This window comes from Drosophila gunungcola, unplaced genomic scaffold, assembly GCF_025200985.1.
Source record: "Drosophila gunungcola strain Sukarami unplaced genomic scaffold, Dgunungcola_SK_2 000025F, whole genome shotgun sequence".
Taxonomy (NCBI): Eukaryota; Metazoa; Arthropoda; class Insecta; order Diptera; family Drosophilidae; genus Drosophila; species Drosophila gunungcola.
The window spans coordinates 365,159-387,178 of NW_026453204.1; the positions used below are offsets into that span (position 1 = coordinate 365,159).

Consider the following 22,020-nt stretch of genomic DNA (forward strand, 5'->3'; position numbering starts at 1 on the left):
AATTTCATTTAACACTAATGGCAATATTACACCTCAATATAATACAGATGATTATGCTAAGGAATCAAAGTTCAGACTCGAGAATGCATATACAAGAGCACGATCAATAATTGAACAAAATAAAAAACGGCAAACACAAATCTTCATTAAAAACTTTACTATTTTATTAAAGTATTATTTTTTAACAAAAACCGTGCTACTTTATTAATTTTTACTTCATTAAAAGGTATCAATCTTAAAAGAAAATTTTATTTTTTAATTTTATTGATAAACATTTTAATATTCCTTTATATATTAATTGTTAGCCGCTCGAGGTCAGAATGCTGAAAAAAACACAACATTATTTCAATTTTGGTCATTTTGTCAATATATTTCGGTTGCTCTTCGGCAAGTGTCTTCAGGACAACTATAAAATAATTACAACGATTTTAATATTTTTAACAAACAGAAAACAATTTACATTTGACATACATTTAATTTACACGTCTGCGTCCGGTGACGTGGAGTTGTTAACTAATTTTTTCTTTCCCTAGTAAGTGTCTATATAAATTAATTAATTATATCCAGGGCTAGATCTGTCGGTATACTAGGAAATAATGAAATTACGTCAAATGAAATTAATCTTTCATCGTCGCTAATATATGTGTTGTTGATTTTTTCTTTGAATTCTTCTGAATTTTTTATGTTGTATTTGGAGTCTATTGTTATGTTTTTTAATATGTTAATTATGTATTTGCATAGTGCATAGGATGGTGATCCGATGGAGGAGCAGATTGGTCGTAGAGGGGTTCCTTCTTTATGAATTTCGGGTAGTCCATATATTCGTGGTGGTAAAGCTGTGGTGGTTGTCAACTTATTTCTTTCGATCCTTGATATAAGTACCATTTTTAATAGTTTGTCCACTATTTCGTTATTTTTTGTTTGTAGTCTAGAGGTGGGGTCTTTCCTTAATGTCCTGTATGTGTTTATATCTTTTAATATGTCCTTCATTTTTTGGTTGTAGAAATAGTGGACAAACTAGGAAAAAAATGCCTAAGTCGCTTTGCTGCTGAAGACATTATTGTGTTTTTGACGAGAGGGTTGAGTGTTTTGATGTGTTGAGTGTTTTGATGTGTTGAGTGTTTTGTCTCTGTGCTCTGTTTTGCTATGCACTGTTTCTTTATTGGTTTGTTGTTGCACTCAAAATTGTGGATCTATTAAGAAGCGATTTACTGCTTAAAACCGATTTATTCCGGGCAACAAGAACTTTAAAGTGTTATACTATTATTTATGCAGCTGCCGTAAGCAGTTTTTAATTTTTTTAAGCCGAGTTTAAGGTGTTTTTCGGTGTTTAAAGCGGAGCTACACAAAAGTGCGTCTATTTCTCTCTCACGGCTATCGATATATAATTGTGTTTATAATTTTTTTGTTTTCTTTGATCCCAGTGTTAAATTGACTGGGGTATTTATTTATTATTTTATTTTTTGCGTCATAACTTACATTATCGCTCCTTAATTACTGTAAATAAAAAAATTATTTAAAGATTATGTCTGTTATTTGTGCCAAGAAAGGTTCCACCTTCCATTTACACAAAAAAAGATTCCTTACATGCCTTATTTATTTTTGTAACCTTTTCTTATATCCCCTTGGATCTGACATTTTAATTTATGAACATCATTTGTCCGATTTATCTCTAAAGTCTGACAATCATCTTTTGATTGTTTTGGAGATTTTAATCTCCCAGATATACATATCTTGATCATCTCCTACTGACTCACTTGCTTTGTTGATGGACTTTTAGACATATCATTACAACAAATTAGCTTTATCTGTTACTCTTTAAATAGGCAATTAGATCTTGTATTTGTTTTGGATTATTGAATGCGTTCCTGACAGTCTTCCTCCAAGACATAACAGACCTCCGTAGTTTACAAAAGAGCTAAAAAAAAACAAACTCTTACAAAAAGTACAAAAGAGCGGGCCAGCCATCTGAGTTTTCGAAATAAGTGGTTGGTCTATCGTATTTTAATGTTCTGGACAGTCACTGCTGTTCTATGTATTTGAACCGGTTTAAAACCGAATTTTAAAATAATTTGGAGCAATTTTATAACTTTGTAAATGTCAAGCGAAAAAACGGCGCCTTGCCATCATTATTACGATAAATCTCAACTGAGGCGTCTACTGACTCTTAAATTGCTGATTTATTTGCCAAGTTCTTCGAGACTACCTAAAATACAGATTGTTGTCTAAATTTAGTTTACTCTTACAATTTAAATAGGTTGTTTTTCAACCGATTCGTCAATTGTCTACCTCAACATCAGTTTTTCCAACTATCTGGAAAGGTTCTTTAATTATTCTACTCCACAAAAAGCGAGGAAAGTCGGATGTTAAAAATTATATAAATATTTCTAAATTGTCTGCAATACCTTGAGCATTTGAGCGCATTATTACTTCTCATTTGCAGCATTTGTGTTCTATGCTAATATCACATTATCAACATAGTTTTGTTAAGCAAAGGTCAACCATCACGAACCTACTTCAATTTACATCTAGTGTACTTAAAGGACTTAATAATAAAATGCAGACTGATGTTATATACAGATTTCAGCAAGGCTTTTGATACTCTTCTTTTAATTAAATTAGATCGAATCATCTATTAACTTGGATTTTAAGTTATTTGAATGGATGAACTCAGCTGGTTATTTTTAAAAACGCAGTTTCCAATATGATTAACGTAACATCTGGAGTGCCTCAGGGTATTGATTGATATTTATTGTTTTCAGAGATAATTTCAATCTAACCTATTAAAGGTATGCCTTCATTTGTAAACTATTTGCCACTAGACCGAATATATTTGGTCAACGATTTGAGAGTTCTTCTTGACGCAAAAGTAAAATTAAATAGGCTATGCGTGTTCTAGGATTTATTTAGCGATTGCCAAAAGAATTTGACGACCCTTTTTCAACTAAATTATTATTTACTTCCGTTGTCCATCCTTATTAAAAATATTGCGCTCCCGTTTGGAGTCCCTAATATCAAGTTCACATTGATCGTATTGAATTTTAGTTTCGCCCTTAGTGATTTGAACTGGTATCAAAACGAAAGGTTGCCTTCATACTCTAGTAGATTACAATTTCTTAATTTACCTACCCTTGTAACTCGTAGAATCATGCTTGGAACTATTTTTATGCACAATCTATTTGTAAGCCGATTAACTTTTAATCATGCTTGGAAATATTTTTATGCACAATCTTTTTTGAGTTGATATAGACTCCATAGAATTGATAAAGTCGACTGTCACATAAAGTCTACTGTTAACAAGGCTATGCATGTACTTTTATTTATTAAGACTTTGACGATCCCTATATACCTAAGTTATTATATTAGGAAATATTATACTAGGAAATAATGAAATTACGTCAAATGAAATTAATCTTTCATCGTCGCTAATATATGTGTTGTTGATTTTTTCTTTGAATTCTTCTGAATTTTTTATGTTGTATTTGGAGTCTATTGTTATGTTTTTTAATATGTTAATTATGTATTTGCATAGTGCATAGGATGGTGATCCGATGGAGGAGCAGATTGGTCGTAGAGGGGTTCCTTCTTTATGAATTTCGGGTAGTCCATATATTCGTGGTGGTAAAGCTGTGGTGGTTGTCAACTTATTTCTTTCGATCCTTGATATAAGTACCATTTTTAATAGTTTGTCCACTATTTCGTTATTTTTTGTTTGTAGTCTAGAGGTGGGGTCTTTCCTTAATGTCCTGTATGTGTTTATATCTTTTAATATGTCCTTCATTTTTTGGTTGTAGAAATAGTGGACAAACTAGGAAAAAAATGCCTAAGTCGCTTTGCTGCTGAAGACATTATTGTGTTTTTGACGAGAGGGTTGAGTGTTTTGATGTGTTGAGTGTTTTGATGTGTTGAGTGTTTTGTCTCTGTGCTCTGTTTTGCTATGCACTGTTTCTTTATTGGTTTGTTGTTGCACTCAAAATTGTGGATCTATTAAGAAGCGATTTACTGCTTAAAACCGATTTATTCCGGGCAACAAGAACTTTAAAGTGTTATACTATTATTTATGCAGCTGCCGTAAGCAGTTTTTAATTTTTTTAAGCCGAGTTTAAGGTGTTTTTCGGTGTTTAAAGCGGAGCTACACAAAAGTGCGTCTATTTCTCTCTCACGGCTATCGATATATAATTGTGTTTATAATTTTTTTGTTTTCTTTGATCCCAGTGTTAAATTGACTGGGGTATTTATTTATTATTTTATTTTTTGCGTCATAACTTACATTATCGCTCCTTAATTACTGTAAATAAAAAAATTATTTAAAGATTATGTCTGTTATTTGTGCCAAGAAAGGTTCCACCTTCCATTTACACAAAAAAAGATTCCTTACATGCCTTATTTATTTTTGTAACCTTTTCTTATATCCCCTTGGATCTGACATTTTAATTTATGAACATCATTTGTCCGATTTATCTCTAAAGTCTGACAATCATCTTTTGATTGTTTTGGAGATTTTAATCTCCCAGATATACATATCTTGATCATCTCCTACTGACTCACTTGCTTTGTTGATGGACTTTTAGACATATCATTACAACAAATTAGCTTTATCTGTTACTCTTTAAATAGGCAATTAGATCTTGTATTTGTTTTGGATTATTGAATGCGTTCCTGACAGTCTTCCTCCAAGACATAACAGACCTCCGTAGTTTACAAAAGAGCTAAAAAAAAAACAAACTCTTACAAAAAGTACAAAAGAGCGGGCCAGCCATCTGAGTTTTCGAAATAAGTGGTTGGTCTATCGTATTTTAATGTTCTGGACAGTCACTGCTGTTCTATGTATTTGAACCGGTTTAAAACCGAATTTTAAAATAATCTGGAGCAATTTTATAACTTTGTAAATGTCAAGCGAAAAAACGGCGCCTTGCCATCATTATTACGATAAATCTCAACTGAGGCGTCTACTGACTCTTAAATTGCTGATTTATTTGCCAAGTTCTTCGAGACTACCTAAAATACAGATTGTTGTCTAAATTTAGTTTACTCTTACAATTTAAATAGGTTGTTTTTCAACCGATTCGTCAATTGTCTACCTCAACATCAGTTTTTCCAACTATCTGGAAAGGTTCTTTAATTATTCTACTCCACAAAAAGCGAGGAAAGTCGGATGTTAAAAATTATATAAATATTTCTAAATTGTCTGCAATACCTTGAGCATTTGAGCGCATTATTACTTCTCATTTGCAGCATTTGTGTTCTATGCTAATATCACATTATCAACATAGTTTTGTTAAGCAAAGGTCAACCATCACGAACCTACTTCAATTTACATCTAGTGTACTTAAAGGACTTAATAATAAAATGCAGACTGATGTTATATACAGATTTCAGCAAGGCTTTTGATACTCTTCTTTTAATTAAATTAGATCGAATCATCTATTAACTTGGATTTTAAGTTATTTGAATGGATGAACTCAGCTGGTTATTTTTAAAAACGCAGTTTCCAATATGATTAACGTAACATCTGGAGTGCCTCAGGGTATTGATTGATATTTATTGTTTTCAGAGATAATTTCAATCTAACCTATTAAAGGTATGCCTTCATTTGTAAACTATTTGCCACTAGACCGAATATATTTGGTCAACGATTTGAGAGTTCTTCTTGACGCAAAAGTAAAATTAAATAGGCTATGCGTGTTCTAGGATTTATTTAGCGATTGCCAAAAGAATTTGACGACCCTTTTTCAACTAAATTATTATTTACTTCCGTTGTCCATCCTTATTAAAAATATTGCGCTCCCGTTTGGAGTCCCTAATATCAAGTTCACATTGATCGTATTGAATTTTAGTTTCGCCCTTAGTGATTTGAACTGGTATCAAAACGAAAGGTTGCCTTCATACTCTAGTAGATTACAATTTCTTAATTTACCTACCCTTGTAACTCGTAGAATCATGCTTGGAACTATTTTTATGCACAATCTATTTGTAAGCCGATTAACTTTTAATCATGCTTGGAAATATTTTTATGCACAATCTTTTTTGAGTTGATATAGACTCCATAGAATTGATAAAGTCGACTGTCACATAAAGTCTACTGTTAACAAGGCTATGCATGTACTTTTATTTATTAAGACTTTGACGATCCCTATATACCTAAGTTATTATATTAGGAAATATTATACTAGGAAATAATGAAATTACGTCAAATGAAATTAATCTTTCATCGTCGCTAATATATGTGTTGTTGATTTTTTCTTTGAATTCTTCTGAATTTTTTATGTTGTATTTGGAGTCTATTGTTATGTTTTTTAATATGTTAATTATGTATTTGCATAGTGCATAGGATGGTGATCCGATGGAGGAGCAGATTGGTCGTAGAGGGGTTCCTTCTTTATGAATTTCGGGTAGTCCATATATTCGTGGTGGTAAAGCTGTGGTGGTTGTCAACTTATTTCTTTCGATCCTTGATATAAGTACCATTTTTAATAGTTTGTCCACTATTTCGTTATTTTTTGTTTGTAGTCTAGAGGTGGGGTCTTTCCTTAATGTCCTGTATGTGTTTATATCTTTTAATATGTCCTTCATTTTTTGGTTGTAGAAATAGTGGACAAACTAGGAAAAAAATGCCTAAGTCGCTTTGCTGCTGAAGACATTATTGTGTTTTTGACGAGAGGGTTGAGTGTTTTGATGTGTTGAGTGTTTTGATGTGTTGAGTGTTTTGTCTCTGTGCTCTGTTTTGCTATGCACTGTTTCTTTATTGGTTTGTTGTTGCACTCAAAATTGTGGATCTATTAAGAAGCGATTTACTGCTTAAAACCGATTTATTCCGGGCAACAAGAACTTTAAAGTGTTATACTATTATTTATGCAGCTGCCGTAAGCAGTTTTTAATTTTTTTAAGCCGAGTTTAAGGTGTTTTTCGGTGTTTAAAGCGGAGCTACACAAAAGTGCGTCTATTTCTCTCTCACGGCTATCGATATATAATTGTGTTTATAATTTTTTTGTTTTCTTTGATCCCAGTGTTAAATTGACTGGGGTATTTATTTATTATTTTATTTTTTGCGTCATAACTTACATTATCGCTCCTTAATTACTGTAAATAAAAAAATTATTTAAAGATTATGTCTGTTATTTGTGCCAAGAAAGGTTCCACCTTCCATTTACACAAAAAAAGATTCCTTACATGCCTTATTTATTTTTGTAACCTTTTCTTATATCCCCTTGGATCTGACATTTTAATTTATGAACATCATTTGTCCGATTTATCTCTAAAGTCTGACAATCATCTTTTGATTGTTTTGGAGATTTTAATCTCCCAGATATACATATCTTGATCATCTCCTACTGACTCACTTGCTTTGTTGATGGACTTTTAGACATATCATTACAACAAATTAGCTTTATCTGTTACTCTTTAAATAGGCAATTAGATCTTGTATTTGTTTTGGATTATTGAATGCGTTCCTGACAGTCTTCCTCCAAGACATAACAGACCTCCGTAGTTTACAAAAGAGCTAAAAAAAAAACAAACTCTTACAAAAAGTACAAAAGAGCGGGCCAGCCATCTGAGTTTTCGAAATAAGTGGTTGGTCTATCGTATTTTAATGTTCTGGACAGTCACTGCTGTTCTATGTATTTGAACCGGTTTAAAACCGAATTTTAAAATAATCTGGAGCAATTTTATAACTTTGTAAATGTCAAGCGAAAAAACGGCGCCTTGCCATCATTATTACGATAAATCTCAACTGAGGCGTCTACTGACTCTTAAATTGCTGATTTATTTGCCAAGTTCTTCGAGACTACCTAAAATACAGATTGTTGTCTAAATTTAGTTTACTCTTACAATTTAAATAGGTTGTTTTTCAACCGATTCGTCAATTGTCTACCTCAACATCAGTTTTTCCAACTATCTGGAAAGGTTCTTTAATTATTCTACTCCACAAAAAGCGAGGAAAGTCGGATGTTAAAAATTATATAAATATTTCTAAATTGTCTGCAATACCTTGAGCATTTGAGCGCATTATTACTTCTCATTTGCAGCATTTGTGTTCTATGCTAATATCACATTATCAACATAGTTTTGTTAAGCAAAGGTCAACCATCACGAACCTACTTCAATTTACATCTAGTGTACTTAAAGGACTTAATAATAAAATGCAGACTGATGTTATATACAGATTTCAGCAAGGCTTTTGATACTCTTCTTTTAATTAAATTAGATCGAATCATCTATTAACTTGGATTTTAAGTTATTTGAATGGATGAACTCAGCTGGTTATTTTTAAAAACGCAGTTTCCAATATGATTAACGTAACATCTGGAGTGCCTCAGGGTATTGATTGATATTTATTGTTTTCAGAGATAATTTCAATCTAACCTATTAAAGGTATGCCTTCATTTGTAAACTATTTGCCACTAGACCGAATATATTTGGTCAACGATTTGAGAGTTCTTCTTGACGCAAAAGTAAAATTAAATAGGCTATGCGTGTTCTAGGATTTATTTAGCGATTGCCAAAAGAATTTGACGACCCTTTTTCAACTAAATTATTATTTACTTCCGTTGTCCATCCTTATTAAAAATATTGCGCTCCCGTTTGGAGTCCCTAATATCAAGTTCACATTGATCGTATTGAATTTTAGTTTCGCCCTTAGTGATTTGAACTGGTATCAAAACGAAAGGTTGCCTTCATACTCTAGTAGATTACAATTTCTTAATTTACCTACCCTTGTAACTCGTAGAATCATGCTTGGAACTATTTTTATGCACAATCTATTTGTAAGCCGATTAACTTTTAATCATGCTTGGAAATATTTTTATGCACAATCTTTTTTGAGTTGATATAGACTCCATAGAATTGATAAAGTCGACTGTCACATAAAGTCTACTGTTAACAAGGCTATGCATGTACTTTTATTTATTAAGACTTTGACGATCCCTATATACCTAAGTTATTATTTACTTCCCTTGTCCGTCCTAATTTAGCATTTTGCGCTCCCGTTTGGAGTCCCCAATATCAAGTACACATTGATCGTATTGAGTCGGTACGAAAAAAATTTCTTCTTTTAGCCCCTCGTGGTTTGAACTGGAATCAAAACGTAAGGTTGCCTTCTTATTGTAGTCGATTACTATTGCTTAATTTGCCTACTCTTGTAGGTCGTAGTATCATGCGTGGAACTATTTTTATGCACAATCTTGTCAAAGGTGATATTGACTCCATTGAATTGGTAAGCCGCTTACCAACCGGCAACAACCATCCTCTTTACTTGCTAAGGTGTACCTCACATTTTGGCCTGCATGAACCCTTTCGTGTTCTTCATATTTGCATTTCAACCTCTATCCCTGTAACGTAGTTCTCTGGTCTAGGTAAAACCTAAATCGGCACCAAGGAACCTAGACAAAAAATTTTTATAGAAGGGTGGAACATGTAGTAAGAATGTAGTAGGGAGGTTGTAGGACTTCTAGGGCGCTATTCGATCGTAAAGGTTTTCGCACAGTTACCTGTCGTCTAGTATGTGGATCCGATCGTACCGCGTGATTGACGTCCCGAGATGTACATTAGGGTGCCGCCTGGCGACCGGTGGTGGCGATAATGCCGACTACACTGCTTGGCGTGAAACCCTTATGTTGGCGGCGCCCTCTGGTGGCAGAACGAGGTACTGAGAGGCGATCGCACTGCTTGGTGGGGAACTTGCATTAGTCCCGCTGAGAACGCCCCCTGGTGGCAAAAGAGGCCCTGGGAGGGTCGTTGAAGAGGGTGATCCCACTGCTTGGTGGTGCACGGATGACTCCGGCTGTACTTGGCTACGGGGACTCCGCCGGGCGTAAACGGCGGGACCTATCTACTCCGGGTGGACTCGGAGTCTACGGGGGTTCTACACTCCGGATATTCTCGGAGACTACGAGGCTTCTATACTCCGGATATTCTCGGAGACTACGAGGATTCTACACTCCGGATATTCTCGAAGACTACGAGGATTCTACACTCCGGATATTCTCGGGGTCTACGAGGATTCTAAGGTGGGAGTTATCGGCCGAGATACGCCGCGCGGATGCAAAACCAAACACGGGTCGTTTATCTGGGTCGAGAAAGGGTAGGAGAAGGAGGGGGTGTAGGTGGAGAAATAACACACGGGCTTTGATATTTAGGTCTTTATTCTCAATGGATAAGAACAGGGCCCTGGCTGCTGCCCTCACAATGGGTATCCTTGCGCGGATTGACACTAGCCGGAAAGAAACACTAATATAAGAAAAGGGGCGCTGAGTTGGGCGCGGGTTCGGATATGCAAGGCTGACTTGAGTCCCCGGCGGATCGGCGCGTATGTCTCAGTGTGTCGCTATTGGTGTGCCGGAGGGATGCTCGAGCACACGTCCACTCTCGGCGAAAAGTCAAAGCGGAAGAGGCACGAGTCAGAAATCGGAGATCGCACTTTAGTCGAACATCGCGCTCGCTGAACCAGTTCCCCTCTATCGATTGTGCTATCGATCGCGGGCCTCATGAGTGCGATAACGCTTTAGGGGAGCTTGGCTTAAAATAAATGCTATGTAGTTTTAATTAGTTTCTATTATTTCAATTATTTATTATTTCAATTAGTTTCGGGACTTCGTCTCCGAACTTACAGCTAATAATAAAACTAGGACAATGTAATAAAAACCAGTAAATATTTGGATGGTGACTCCGATTTGTGCGCCCTCGATTTAGGGCGTTACACTATGTTATGTTTTTTGTGTTAAGCTCGGTAGTTGCCCACTATGCTAATAGGGCCCGCGCGTAACAAGTATGTGCTTGGTTTTGTTAGACAAGTTGTTCGTACTGTTTATATTTTTTACTCGTTGAATAGAAGTGTATTTTGAATTCGTTAAAATGTATGTAACAGTTAGAAGAAAGCGTTTCAAAATTTATAAAGTAATAATCTGAGTATCTGAATCGAACTAGCCATGTCCGTCTGTCTGTTACTCTGTCCGTATGAACGACGAGATCTCGGAAACTATAAAATCCAAAGATTCTAGATTCTATCAGCGCATCAAGTCGCGATAGTCTGTGTCATGTCACTGTCATATTATGATAGAGGCTAACTAATTCGGTCAATATCTATCGACTCACACAAAAATGTTCCAATCGAACTATTATTTAGAAGTTACTGGCGTAAATGTAAATGTTGGGGAAATTGGTATGTGCTGAGGGGCTGCTTGCATCTAGCTTGTCGTATTGATCGTTTTGTAGGGACATATTTGGTTAGAAATTAACAAGTTGACTAAAAGGTATATAAAGGGTAATAGTCGGCGCACTCGGCTATTTCGTTTCTTTTTGTTTTTTTTAATAATATTGCTTACTCTTACTTTTAGTGATATTTCTGATAAACTGCGCGTACTGGAAGAATGGTCATTATCAACGCAAGGAAGTGCGGGTTGCTTGTTAGTCGGCTATGAAGCTTTTCGTGCTCTCGTATTTTATCACTCATATAAATATCGAGGTCACGTAACTTCCGAGTTGGGAACCATTCGAGACAAAGTAAACGAATATCTATTGCAACCTGGTAACAAATACAATATATATATATAAAAAAACATTTATCCAAAATTAAACTATTTCTAGGTGCGGACATAGTAGTTTGTGATGAAGGTCATATTATTAAAAACAGTCGATCTGCCATAAGTCTTGCGGTTGCAAAAATAAAAACTCCAAAACGCATTATATTAACTGGAACTCCGATTCAAAACAATCTTAAAGAATGTAAGTTTTATATAAGATTTTACTTCAACTTGCAAATAGTAGGTTGTAAAAAACAACTGAATATTTTTGTTAAGTTCTTTGAAAAATTCAGCAACGTACTGAATACACTGCAGAACAGTGTTTTAGGTGCAGGTAACCTTTAATTTTATTAAAGGTATATTTTATCTTGTGATTATATGTTTTATACCCTTGCAGAGTATTATAATTTCAGTCAGAGGTTTGCAACACAGTGAAGGAAACATTTCCGACCCTAGAAAGTGTATCTATTATTGATCAGACATTTGATTGAGCTACAAATCATCAAAACTTAAATTTTTTTAAGTATATGCATATCATTCAACTTTTAGATGTTTTGAAGAATATTTAATTTTAATTTTTGTGTTTCGTCAGCAGGTAGAACTAGGTTCTGCCTCTTTGCCCAGCCACCTTTATCGCAGTTTGGTCCGGATTGTGTCGGCAAGGTGTATCGCCTAGCAGGTAGAACTAGTTTCGACCTCTTCGCCCAGCCACCTTTATCGCAGACTCCACGCAAGGACTTCCTGGGCTCGATTTAACCACGACCTAGCACCCGTTGGATCTCAGCGTTATAGTCTCAGCCTTGTAGACTAACATTCGTTCGGCGTCTCGACTTTGCGATCTTGATCCTGGTACTCGACACTTGATTAACTTGCGACTGGTCTCGCGTACACGCACTGCCTTTGATTCTCGCATTATTTCACTATTATTCGGTGTGAGCTGCGCTTGCGCCGCCCTGTTATAGCCTGTAATGGTCCCGTTATTCTTCTCCTCCAGCTTGCGTGATCGGGTCCAAGGTTCACTGCCGCACCGTTAGTTCACGCTGCGTCCTCTTTGTGCGGGTCCGAAGTCCGCCAACTCACCGTTCGACCTTGTTGACCTTGCCGTGTGAGGGTCCAATGTCCAGCGTGGTACCGTTAATTCACGGTAGTGGAGAGTGTAACGAACTGATTTTCTTTATTATCTGCTCGCTACGAATGTCGTGCGGCTAGCTCAGAAGATGTAATTGTTCGTCCCACCAAATTTATATATACGTGACCGCCCTTTTGACCAGTGAAAACACACAGAAAGATTGGGAGTATGCAGTGATCTTTTATTCGCCGACTTGACCCTCGGCCGGGGTGGTGTAATGGTTATGTAGAATTACGTCCTGCCGTCGTCTCCTTCCCACGTTGAACGCCTCTCTGGATCGTGCCGGCTGCGAAGTGGTGTCTTCCTCGCCGGCTTTGCTCGCGATGTCTTCTGCCACCCTTGGCTCGGCGGGTTTACAGGGACTAGGGATGCGTCACCGTTCCCAGACTAGGGTGAACAGGCACTGTGCTCTCAAGGCGTACGCCTTTCGCAGCCGCAGCCTCCTGTCCCTTGCTCTGTCCCGGCCGGTCGCACCGGACGTCGGCTCAGTTTCTACCTGACGGTTCAGGCGTACGCCGGAAGCCGCCAACGCAGTCCCTGGGTCAAACGCCAGGTTCTAGACGAACGCTTCCACCCTACCCTCTCTGCCGCAGGCTTAAGAATTCGACGTATAGGCTGCTCGCTCGACGCTCGTTGTTCGTCGTCCTGGGGTCCTCGTTGTCCTTGTTCTGCCTCCAGGTATCACGACCAGCTCCGCTCCTTGTTGGCGACTCGGTAAGCTGCCGTTCTGGGACTCTAGCGGTGGACCGCTGTGCTTTCGACGCATACGCCTTTCGAGACACCAGCTGAACAAACGCGCGTCCTTCCGGGCTAGTCGCACCAGGACCTTGTACAGTTCCTGCAGGACGATCAGGCATACGCCGGAGTTCGCCAATGCAGTCCTTGTAGGCAGGTAGCTAGTTCTAGACACTTTGCTTCTGAGCCCACGGTTCTTCATCGAAGGACTCTGCTTGTCCACTTTGTCGGACACGCCGGGTGGGATGCCAAGCTCAAATCACGACAGAAATTGTAACAAAACGCCTGGACTTAGCCGTGTGATGCCGTAAGGACCTCAGCTACCTGTGTCTCAGTTCGGAGACTTTAGCTCTAAGTCCCGAACGTCTCGACGTAGCGATCTTGTTTCCTTGATGACTCCGCACGGCTTTACTTGCTCCTTCACGATGTTTCACTGGTTACTTGTTCACGTGATGACTGTTACTTGTTGACTTGATAGAAATCGACTGATCCAGCTTCCTGCGCTCGGCCGGTTTATATAGGCCTCCATTTACCGCTAGTTATCGGCGTCTCCTTGCCTCCTGGTCCAAAGTCCACGGTTTTACCGTTCGACCTTTCGTCCTCTGTGCCCGGCACTAATATCAGGGTCCAAAGTCCGGTGCCGTCCCGTTACTTCCTTCTGCCCACGGCCCTTCGCCGCTCTCTTGTATTGCTGTCCCTCTCGGACTCTCCTTGGCCTTGTCTGGTGCTCAGTTCACCACTCTCTCTCTCCGCACTACCGTTACTACGGGCGAATTCGCCGCGTAACTGGTAACTGGTAAGCCACTGCTTGCATGCGCTCACTCTGCTTGCTTCTTAACTTGTGGGGAGTTATTCAACTCCTCACATTCTCCCCTTACTTCGGGAATGAAAAAGATACTCGCTGTTCTCTCTGCCTTGGTACACTCCACATTCTGACATTCTTCCCTCGACGTGTCTTCTCGTACTTGTCCTCGTTCGCCTGTAGTCTTCTAGTCGACTTGCTCCTCCCGACGGTTCCCACGACGCTCACAGCTCCTTATTGAGTTCCACAGCGCCGATCCTCCTTCCAGATTTTGAATTTCCCGCCCCAGACGTTTCCCCCGTAGACTTTAAATTCCCGCCCAGACGTTTCCCCCGTAGACTTTTGAATTCCCGCCCAGACGTTTCCCCCGTAGACTTTTGAATTCCTGCCCAGACATTTCCCCGATTATTTTTGAATTCCCGATATGTCTTCTCCGTCGGATGGCCACTCTACATCGTGCCGATCGGTCTCCAGTCGTTATCGGTGTTATCGATAGTCTCTCGTGTGACTCTCCAACGTGGCGTTGCCACTTAATGTATCGATGTTCCACGGTGTGACTCCTTGTGCCGATATTTCCAGTATTTTGAGCCCACCGATCGACACTATCGTCTAGTGCCAATCGGCCGCCATGAATCGAAGTGCCCCCATCCCTTGTTTATAGTGACTTCGCACAATGCTTTGGTAAGCGCAATATTCTGTCTATTTAATTTTTACTTATTTTCTTTTTCCCCCAAAGCTTGGCCCAGGATTGCAGAGTTGACCTTTCCTGCCCTTGGGGTCGGGGTCAACGACCCTGCTCGGCTCATCTCTTTCTTGCGTCGTTCTGCATTAAGTTGGCAAGTGGTTTGTTTCCCTGCGACCCCGGTTTTCATGTATATCTCTCATTTCAGATTGCCGGATCATCCGTAGTGCATTTCATGTGTGTGTATTTTACTTCTTTTTTTTTTTTAATCGTGGCCGTTTATGTGTGTGCGCGTTATTTTCGTGTTTTTCCGGCTTGGCATGCTACGGTAAAGCTCTCGAGCTGTACCGTCTCCCCTCTTTCCTCGGGAAACAAAGATCTGGTCGTGGTCTTCCTCGGATTGTTGTTGGCCTGCGGTCTTTTCGGTTTCTTGTCCTGTGCATCACCTTATTCTTCGCGGCGTATTAACGGATGACTCTGGCTTCATGCCCGACGCAGAATCTGTTTGCCTCGTTGTCTTGGTCACTGTGCCTCCCTGTTTCCTGCGTTCTATATAGACTCTGGTACTTGTGCCCGACGATAAAGTCCGCACTTTTTGTCGTTGAATGTTCGTGTGTTCCTGGGGTCTATATAGACTCTGGCTTATGCCTGACGCTATAGGCTGTGCTTTTTGTCGTTGCATGCTTGTGCTACCCTGCGGTCTATATAGACTCTGGCTTATGCCCGACGCTATAGTCCGCACCTTTTGTCGTTGCATGCTCGTGTTATCCTTGCTTGTCTGTACCGAGTCCTTGTGTTTGTTGTTTAAGCTCACTGACGTGGACTGTTCGTTCTTTTTGCGTATCCTTGTGGCGGATTTTACAAATGACTGGTGAGACGAAGTCTATTACCGTGTACGGTCCGTCGTATCTCGGCGCTAGCTTTGCCGCGAAACCCTCGGCTGCCTTTGACAGATGGTGCTCCTTCGCCCAGACTGTGTCCCCTATCGTTGGATTCCATTGCCTCCTTCGTAGATTGTAAAGCCTGGCTTGGTCCTGAGCAGCCTTCTCCATGTTCCGGCGCACAATTTCGAAGATCTCCTTCATCTTATTGGCCTTATCTTCAGGCGTTTCCGTCTGCTTTCCTGTGCCGATGGTTTCCCTGTCGTACAGGGCGCTGGGCAGTCGAGGCTCTCGAGCCTGCGTGAGGAAACACGGGGAGTACCCTGTTGACTCCGACGTACTTGAATTTACCGCTAGCATAATCTCCGGCCACTTCTCGTCCGAATTCCTCTGGTGCTGTCCCGCAAACTGCGATATCATGGTTTTAACTGTCCGGTTTGCTCTTTCCGTCGGATTCTCCTGCGGTGTATATGGTGCCGTGAATTGTTGCTTAATGCCCATTTCGCTGAGGAATTTTTTGAATGCGCGGCTGGCAAACTGAACTCCATTGTCTGTCATTACCACCTTCGGGAGTCCGAACCTAGCGATGACTCTTTCTCGGAACGCCTTTTGAAGTGATTCTGCCGTTGCTGCTCGCAGTGGCACCAATCCTGTCCACTTTGAGAACCTATCTATCAGCACTAGCAGCATCTGGTTGCCATGCTTCGACCTGGGCAATGGTCCGACAAAGTCTGCACATACCGTTGCCCATGGTTCTTCGGGTATTTGCGTCAGCATTTTCCCGGCTGCCTGCATCTGGTTGGGCTTGTACCTGAGGCATGTCTCGCATTTCCGTACGTGTGCTCGGGCGTCCCTATGCATTCCTGGCCAGTAATATCGAGCCGCCAGCCTTGCGATCGTTTTCCGACTTCCCACGTTTCCAGCAGCTGGTGAGTCGTGATTCTCCTTCAGGACTGTTTCCCTCAGCCCCCGTGGGACACAGAGCTTCCATGCTGCCACGTCTTCGCTGCCTGCTCTGTGCGGGATATGCCTGTACAATGCGCCTCCCTCCATGATGTAATCCGGAAACTTCTGTGGCTGTTTGTTAATCTTCTCACACATATCCTTGATCCAACTGCATGTTCCCTGCGTGTCCTTCGGAGTTTCTTTAGCTAGCCTAAAGGCTTCTGGTAGAGGCTGTCTTGACAGTGCATCAGCGACCACGTTAAGCTGCCCCTTCCTGTATGATATTTCAAAATCATACTGCTGCAGCTCCAGGGCCCACCTCGCTATTCTTCCTGAGGGACTTTCGATGCTGTTCAACCATTTAAGCGCCATATGGTCCGTCACCACCTTGAAGTGGTATCCTTCCAAGTATGGTTTGAGCTTCCGGATTGCCCACACGATTGCCAGGCATTCCTTTTCGCTGGTTGAGTAGTTCTTTTCCGCGCCATTCAGGGTCCGGCTTGAATATGAAATGACCTTTTCGCCGCTTTCAGTTTCCTGCGTCAGGACTGCCCCTATACCATAATCGCTTGCGTCCGTCTGCAGTACGAATGGTTTATCGAAATCCGGGCATGCCAGCACAGGATCGGCCACCAGCCTTGCCTTTACCTCCTCGAATGCCTGCTGGTGCTCTGGAGTCCATGTCCATTTCGTGCCTTTCCGCAATAGATCGTTTAGTGGTTTTACTATTCGCGCAAAGTCGGGCACGAATCGCCTGTACCACGATGCTACGCCCAAGTATTGGCGCTACTCCCGGATGGTTGTGGGTGGTTCCAGCTCGGCTATGGCTGCTACTTTTTCGGGATCGGTGCCGATTCCTTGGTCCGTAACGCGGTGTCCCAGGTAAAGCAGTTCGCTTTTGAAGAAATTACATTTTTCGGGATTTATCCTCAGGTTAGCCTGTTTAAGGCGTCGGAACACTTCCCTCAGGTTCCTTCTGTGTTCTTCCAGTGTCCGTCCGATCACGATGATGTCGTCTTGGTATGCAAACGCGTGTGGTGACATCTTCGGTCCAATAACCTGATCCAGTGCTCTCTGGAAAGTCGCCGAGGCGGAGTGTAAACCAAATGACATTACTTTCCACTGGAAAAGCCCCTTTCCTGGCACTGTGAACGCCGTGAATTGCCTGCTATTTTCTTCCAGAGGAATTTGCCAGTATCCGTCTTTCAAATCCAGACTGCTTATGTATCTTGCCTCCCTCAACTGGTCCAATATGTAATTTATCCTTGGCATCGGATAAGCATCTTTGATGGATTTGGCATTGATCTGTCTAAAGTCGACACAAAGCCTCCACTGACCTGTCTTTTTCTTCACCATGACTATCGGGGAGCTGTACGGGCTTCTCGAGTGTTCTATGCACCCCTTCTCCAGCAACTCGTCGACTTTCGCATTGATTTCCCCTTGAACCTTTGGATTTTTCGGGTAGTATCTCTGTTTGATTGGTTTGTCGTCCTTCATGGTGATTCGGTGTTCGGCTATGTTGGATGTTCCACTCATTGTTCGAAACTCCGCGAGCTCCTGCTCTAGGAATTTTTCAACGTCGCATTCCTCATAGTTGGTTTGCACCACTGCCACGGACAATTTTTCCTCTAACCACCCGTTGTGCCTTCTTCTTTCTGGGATCACCACTGTATGTCCGGCACACCTTATTTCGGCGCCGACTCCTGTGAGGAAATTCCATCCCAGCACCAGCGAGTCTACCACTCCTGGTAAGATCAACAGGCTCATGGGCAATCGCTTATTGCCTTGTAATCTTTCCATAAGCAGCCAGTGTATCCGCCAGCTCCTCGCTTATAAAGCTCGCTGTTGCTCCGGTGTCGATTGTTGCTTTGTGTGAGGTTCTGTCAATCTGTACCGCTGCGGATAACTGCTGCTCTTCTTCGATTAAATCGCCAGTTAGTTTGGAGAGACAACACCTTGCGACCCCTGCTCGCCTCTCTGCGGCTGGGATCGCGGGCCATTTCCCGATCTCTGGCAGCACTCTACACTCCTAGCCCCCACCTTGCCGCAAGTCGAGCAGAAAAGCAGCCTTTGGTTTTGGCATCCTCTTGCCCAATGTCCGTGACCGCCACACCGTCTACAGGCTTCGTGTGGGTTCACGATGTGTGTCTGTGACCTGTGGGCTCTTGGAGCTGCGCTGGGTGGTCTCTGATTGGTATTGGGTGGCCTCCATAACGTGCTCTGGTGGTTGTAGGTGTTTGGAGTCCATTGTCTTGGAACGTCAATAGGTGCTTGGTGTCCGCCTTCTTCTTCGCACCTTCTACACGTGACTTGTGGTGCTGTTGTTTTGCTTCGCGAGAATTTGTTTTCTTGAATAAATGCTTCTCGCTCTTTCTCGAGTTCTTCATACTCGTCAGCCAGCACCATTAGAGACTCTAGATCGTCTATCTTATATATCCTCAGGTCAGGCGTGCAGTTTTCCTTTATCTGCTCGAGTGTTTCCTTTGGGGAGTAGCCAAGTGGTCTCATCATGGTCTGCATGTCAACCATATAGTCCTTGAACGACTCTCTAAAGCCCTGTTTCCTTTGTTTGACCTGATCTGCGAGCTTTGTGAAGAAACCCCTTGGCAGGAAATACGTTCGAAAACTGTCGCTGAACTCTCCCCATGTCCTCCAGTGTTTATTGTTTGATATGAACCATTTTAGGGCCTTGCCTTGCAGCAATTCAGGCATGGCTCGTGGAATGAGGTTCAGGTTCAAACCTTATGTGTTTGCTGACCATCATACTTGTTCCAGAAACTCCAGTGGTTTCTCCGTGCTGTCAAACTTGAACGACCATTCCCTGACTTGCTTCGCGACTTTTGTATAGTCTGGTGCGCTGGGCCTTTGCTGTTCTGTTCTTCTTTCTTGGCTTGGGCCCCTGGATCTTCCTGCCTCCTTCATGCTCTCAACGCCCAGGCTGGCTATGAGCTGTTCGGCGTCTGGGACTTTTAACTTGCCGCTCGAGCTTGGTTTGTCGTACAATTCCTCCAGCTCAGCCAAAATTTCCGCCATTCCTGGGTCGTTTTGTGTCTTCGTAACATACTCTTAAAGGGCCTTTCGCATGTCGTCCGACTTGCCCTCCAGGATGATGCCAAGCTTGGCTGCCACCTTTGGGATATCCTCTTTCTTGAGGAGATAGATCCAATTTTCCCCCATTTCTGTTTATTGCTGTATTTTCACTGTCAGGACAATCACGTTGGGCGCCAGATGTAACGAACTGATTTTCTTTATTATCTGCTCGCTACGAATGTCGTGCGGCTAGCTCAGAAGATGTAATTGTTCGTCCCACCAAATTTATATATACGTGACCGCCCTTTTGACCAGTGAAAACACACAGAAAGATTGGGAGTATACAGTGATCTTTTATTCGCCGACTTGACCCTCGGCCGGGGTGGTGTAATGGTTATGTAGAATTACGTCCTGCCGTCGTCTCCTTCCCACGTTGAACGCCTCTCTGGATCGTGCCGGCTGCGAAGTGGTGTCTTCCTCGCCGGCTTTTCTCGCGATGTCTTCTGCCACCCTTGGCTCGGCGGGTTTACAGGGACTAGGGATGCGTCACCGTTCCCAGACTAGGGTGAACAGGCACTGTGCTCTCAAGGCGTACGCCTTTCGCAGCCGCAGCCTCCTGTCCCTTGCTCTGTCCCGGCCGGTCGCACCGGACGTCGGCTCAGTTTCTACCTGACGGTTCAGGCGTACGCCGGAAGCCGCCAACGCAGTCCCTGGGTCAAACGCCAGGTTCTAGACGAACGCTTCCACCCTACCCTCTCTGCCGCAGGCTTAAGAATTCGAAGTGTGGGCTGCTCGCTCGATGCTCGTTTTCGTCGTCCTGGGGTCCTCGTTGTCCTTGTCCGCCTCCAGCTATCTCGACCAGCTCCGCTCCTTGTTGGCGACTCGGTAAGCTGCCGTTCTGGGACTCTAGCGGTGGACCGCTGTGCTCTCAACGCATACGCCTTTCGAGACACCAGCTGAACAAACGCGCGTCCTTCCGGGCTATTCGCAGCAGGACCTTGTACAGTTCCTGCAGGACGATCAGGCATACGCCGGAGTTCGCCAATGCAGTCCTTGTAGGCAGGTAGCTAGTTCTAGACACTTTGCTTCTGAGCCCACGGTTCTTCGTCGAAGGTCTCTGCTTGTCCACTTTGTCGGACACGCCGGGTGGGATGCCAAGCTCAAATCACGACAGAAGTTGTAACAAAACGCCTGGACTTAGCCGTGTGATGCCGTAAGGACCTCAGCTACCTGTGTCTCAGTTCGGAGACTTTAGCTCTAAGTCCCGAACGTCTCGACGTAGCGATCTTGTTTCCTTGATGACTCCGCACGGCTTTACTTGCTCCTTCACGATGTTTCACTGGTTACTTGTTCACGTGATGACTGTTACTTGTTGACTTGATAGAAATCGACTGATCCAGCTTCCTGCGCTCGGCCGGTTTATATAGGCCTCCATTTACCGCTAGTTATCGGCGTCTCCTTGCCTCCTGGTCCAAAGTCCACGGTTTTACCGTTCGACCTTTCGTCCTCTGTGCCCGGCACTAATATCAGGGTCCAAAGTCCGGTGCCGTCCCGTTACTTCCTTCTGCCCACGGCCCTTCGCCGCTCTCTTGTATTGCTGTCCCTCTCGGACTCTCCTTGGCCTTGTCTGGTGCTCAGTTCACCACTCTCTCTCTCCGCACTACCGTTACTACGGGCGAATTCGCCGCGTAACTGGTAACTGGTAAGCCACTGCTTGCATGCGCTCACTCTGCTTGCTTCTTAACTTGTGGGGAGTTATTTAACTCCTCACAAGAGTTTTAAGTCTCCTTTTCCCCCTTTCTTTGGAAATGTGATGAAAGTGGTGATTTCCCCGCCCCTGTTGTTTATTCAAATTCCCCGCCAAACTCGTTCTCCTCGTGATCCCCAGACAGTTCCCCAAGCTCCCTGAACTGTCCTCGTAAGACTTCCCCCAGACAGCGCCCTGAAAGACCTTTAACTTTACCATGGCTGTGCTGTGTTAGCCTGTTCCCCAGACAGTTCCCCGAAAGACTTGAACTTTCCCAAAACTGTATCTCGTTCCCCAGACAGTTTCCCGCGTTGAATTTGAATTTCCCGCCCAGACCTCCGTGTTTGAAATTACCATTCCGATTCCCGTCGTCTGGCCACTATACTGAACACGTCTCGATCGCGTTTATCGATAGTGAATCCAGCATTGGCATCGTTGTTGCCGTTATCGTTTTCGTTGTCTTAAGTTGGCAGGGATGCATCGGTGTGACCGTTCATTGAGAAATCTAGTATTTTCTTGTGCCCATCGATCGCCTATCGTCCAGGCGCCC

At 42.4% G+C, this 22,020-nt stretch overlaps 1 protein-coding gene across 1 annotated transcript in view; it reads left to right on the plus strand.

Annotated features, from left to right (window-relative positions):
• LOC128263888 (transcriptional regulator ATRX-like) overlaps nt 1-22,020 on the plus strand; it is a 449,251-nt gene that overhangs the window by 209,760 nt on the left and 217,471 nt on the right. Inside the window, exons 6-7 of the mRNA XM_052999163.1 lie at nt 11,334-11,524; nt 11,584-11,721. Of these exons, the coding sequence (XP_052855123.1) occupies nt 11,334-11,524; nt 11,584-11,721 (329 nt within the window). The remainder of the gene's footprint in view (nt 1-11,333; nt 11,525-11,583; nt 11,722-22,020) is intronic.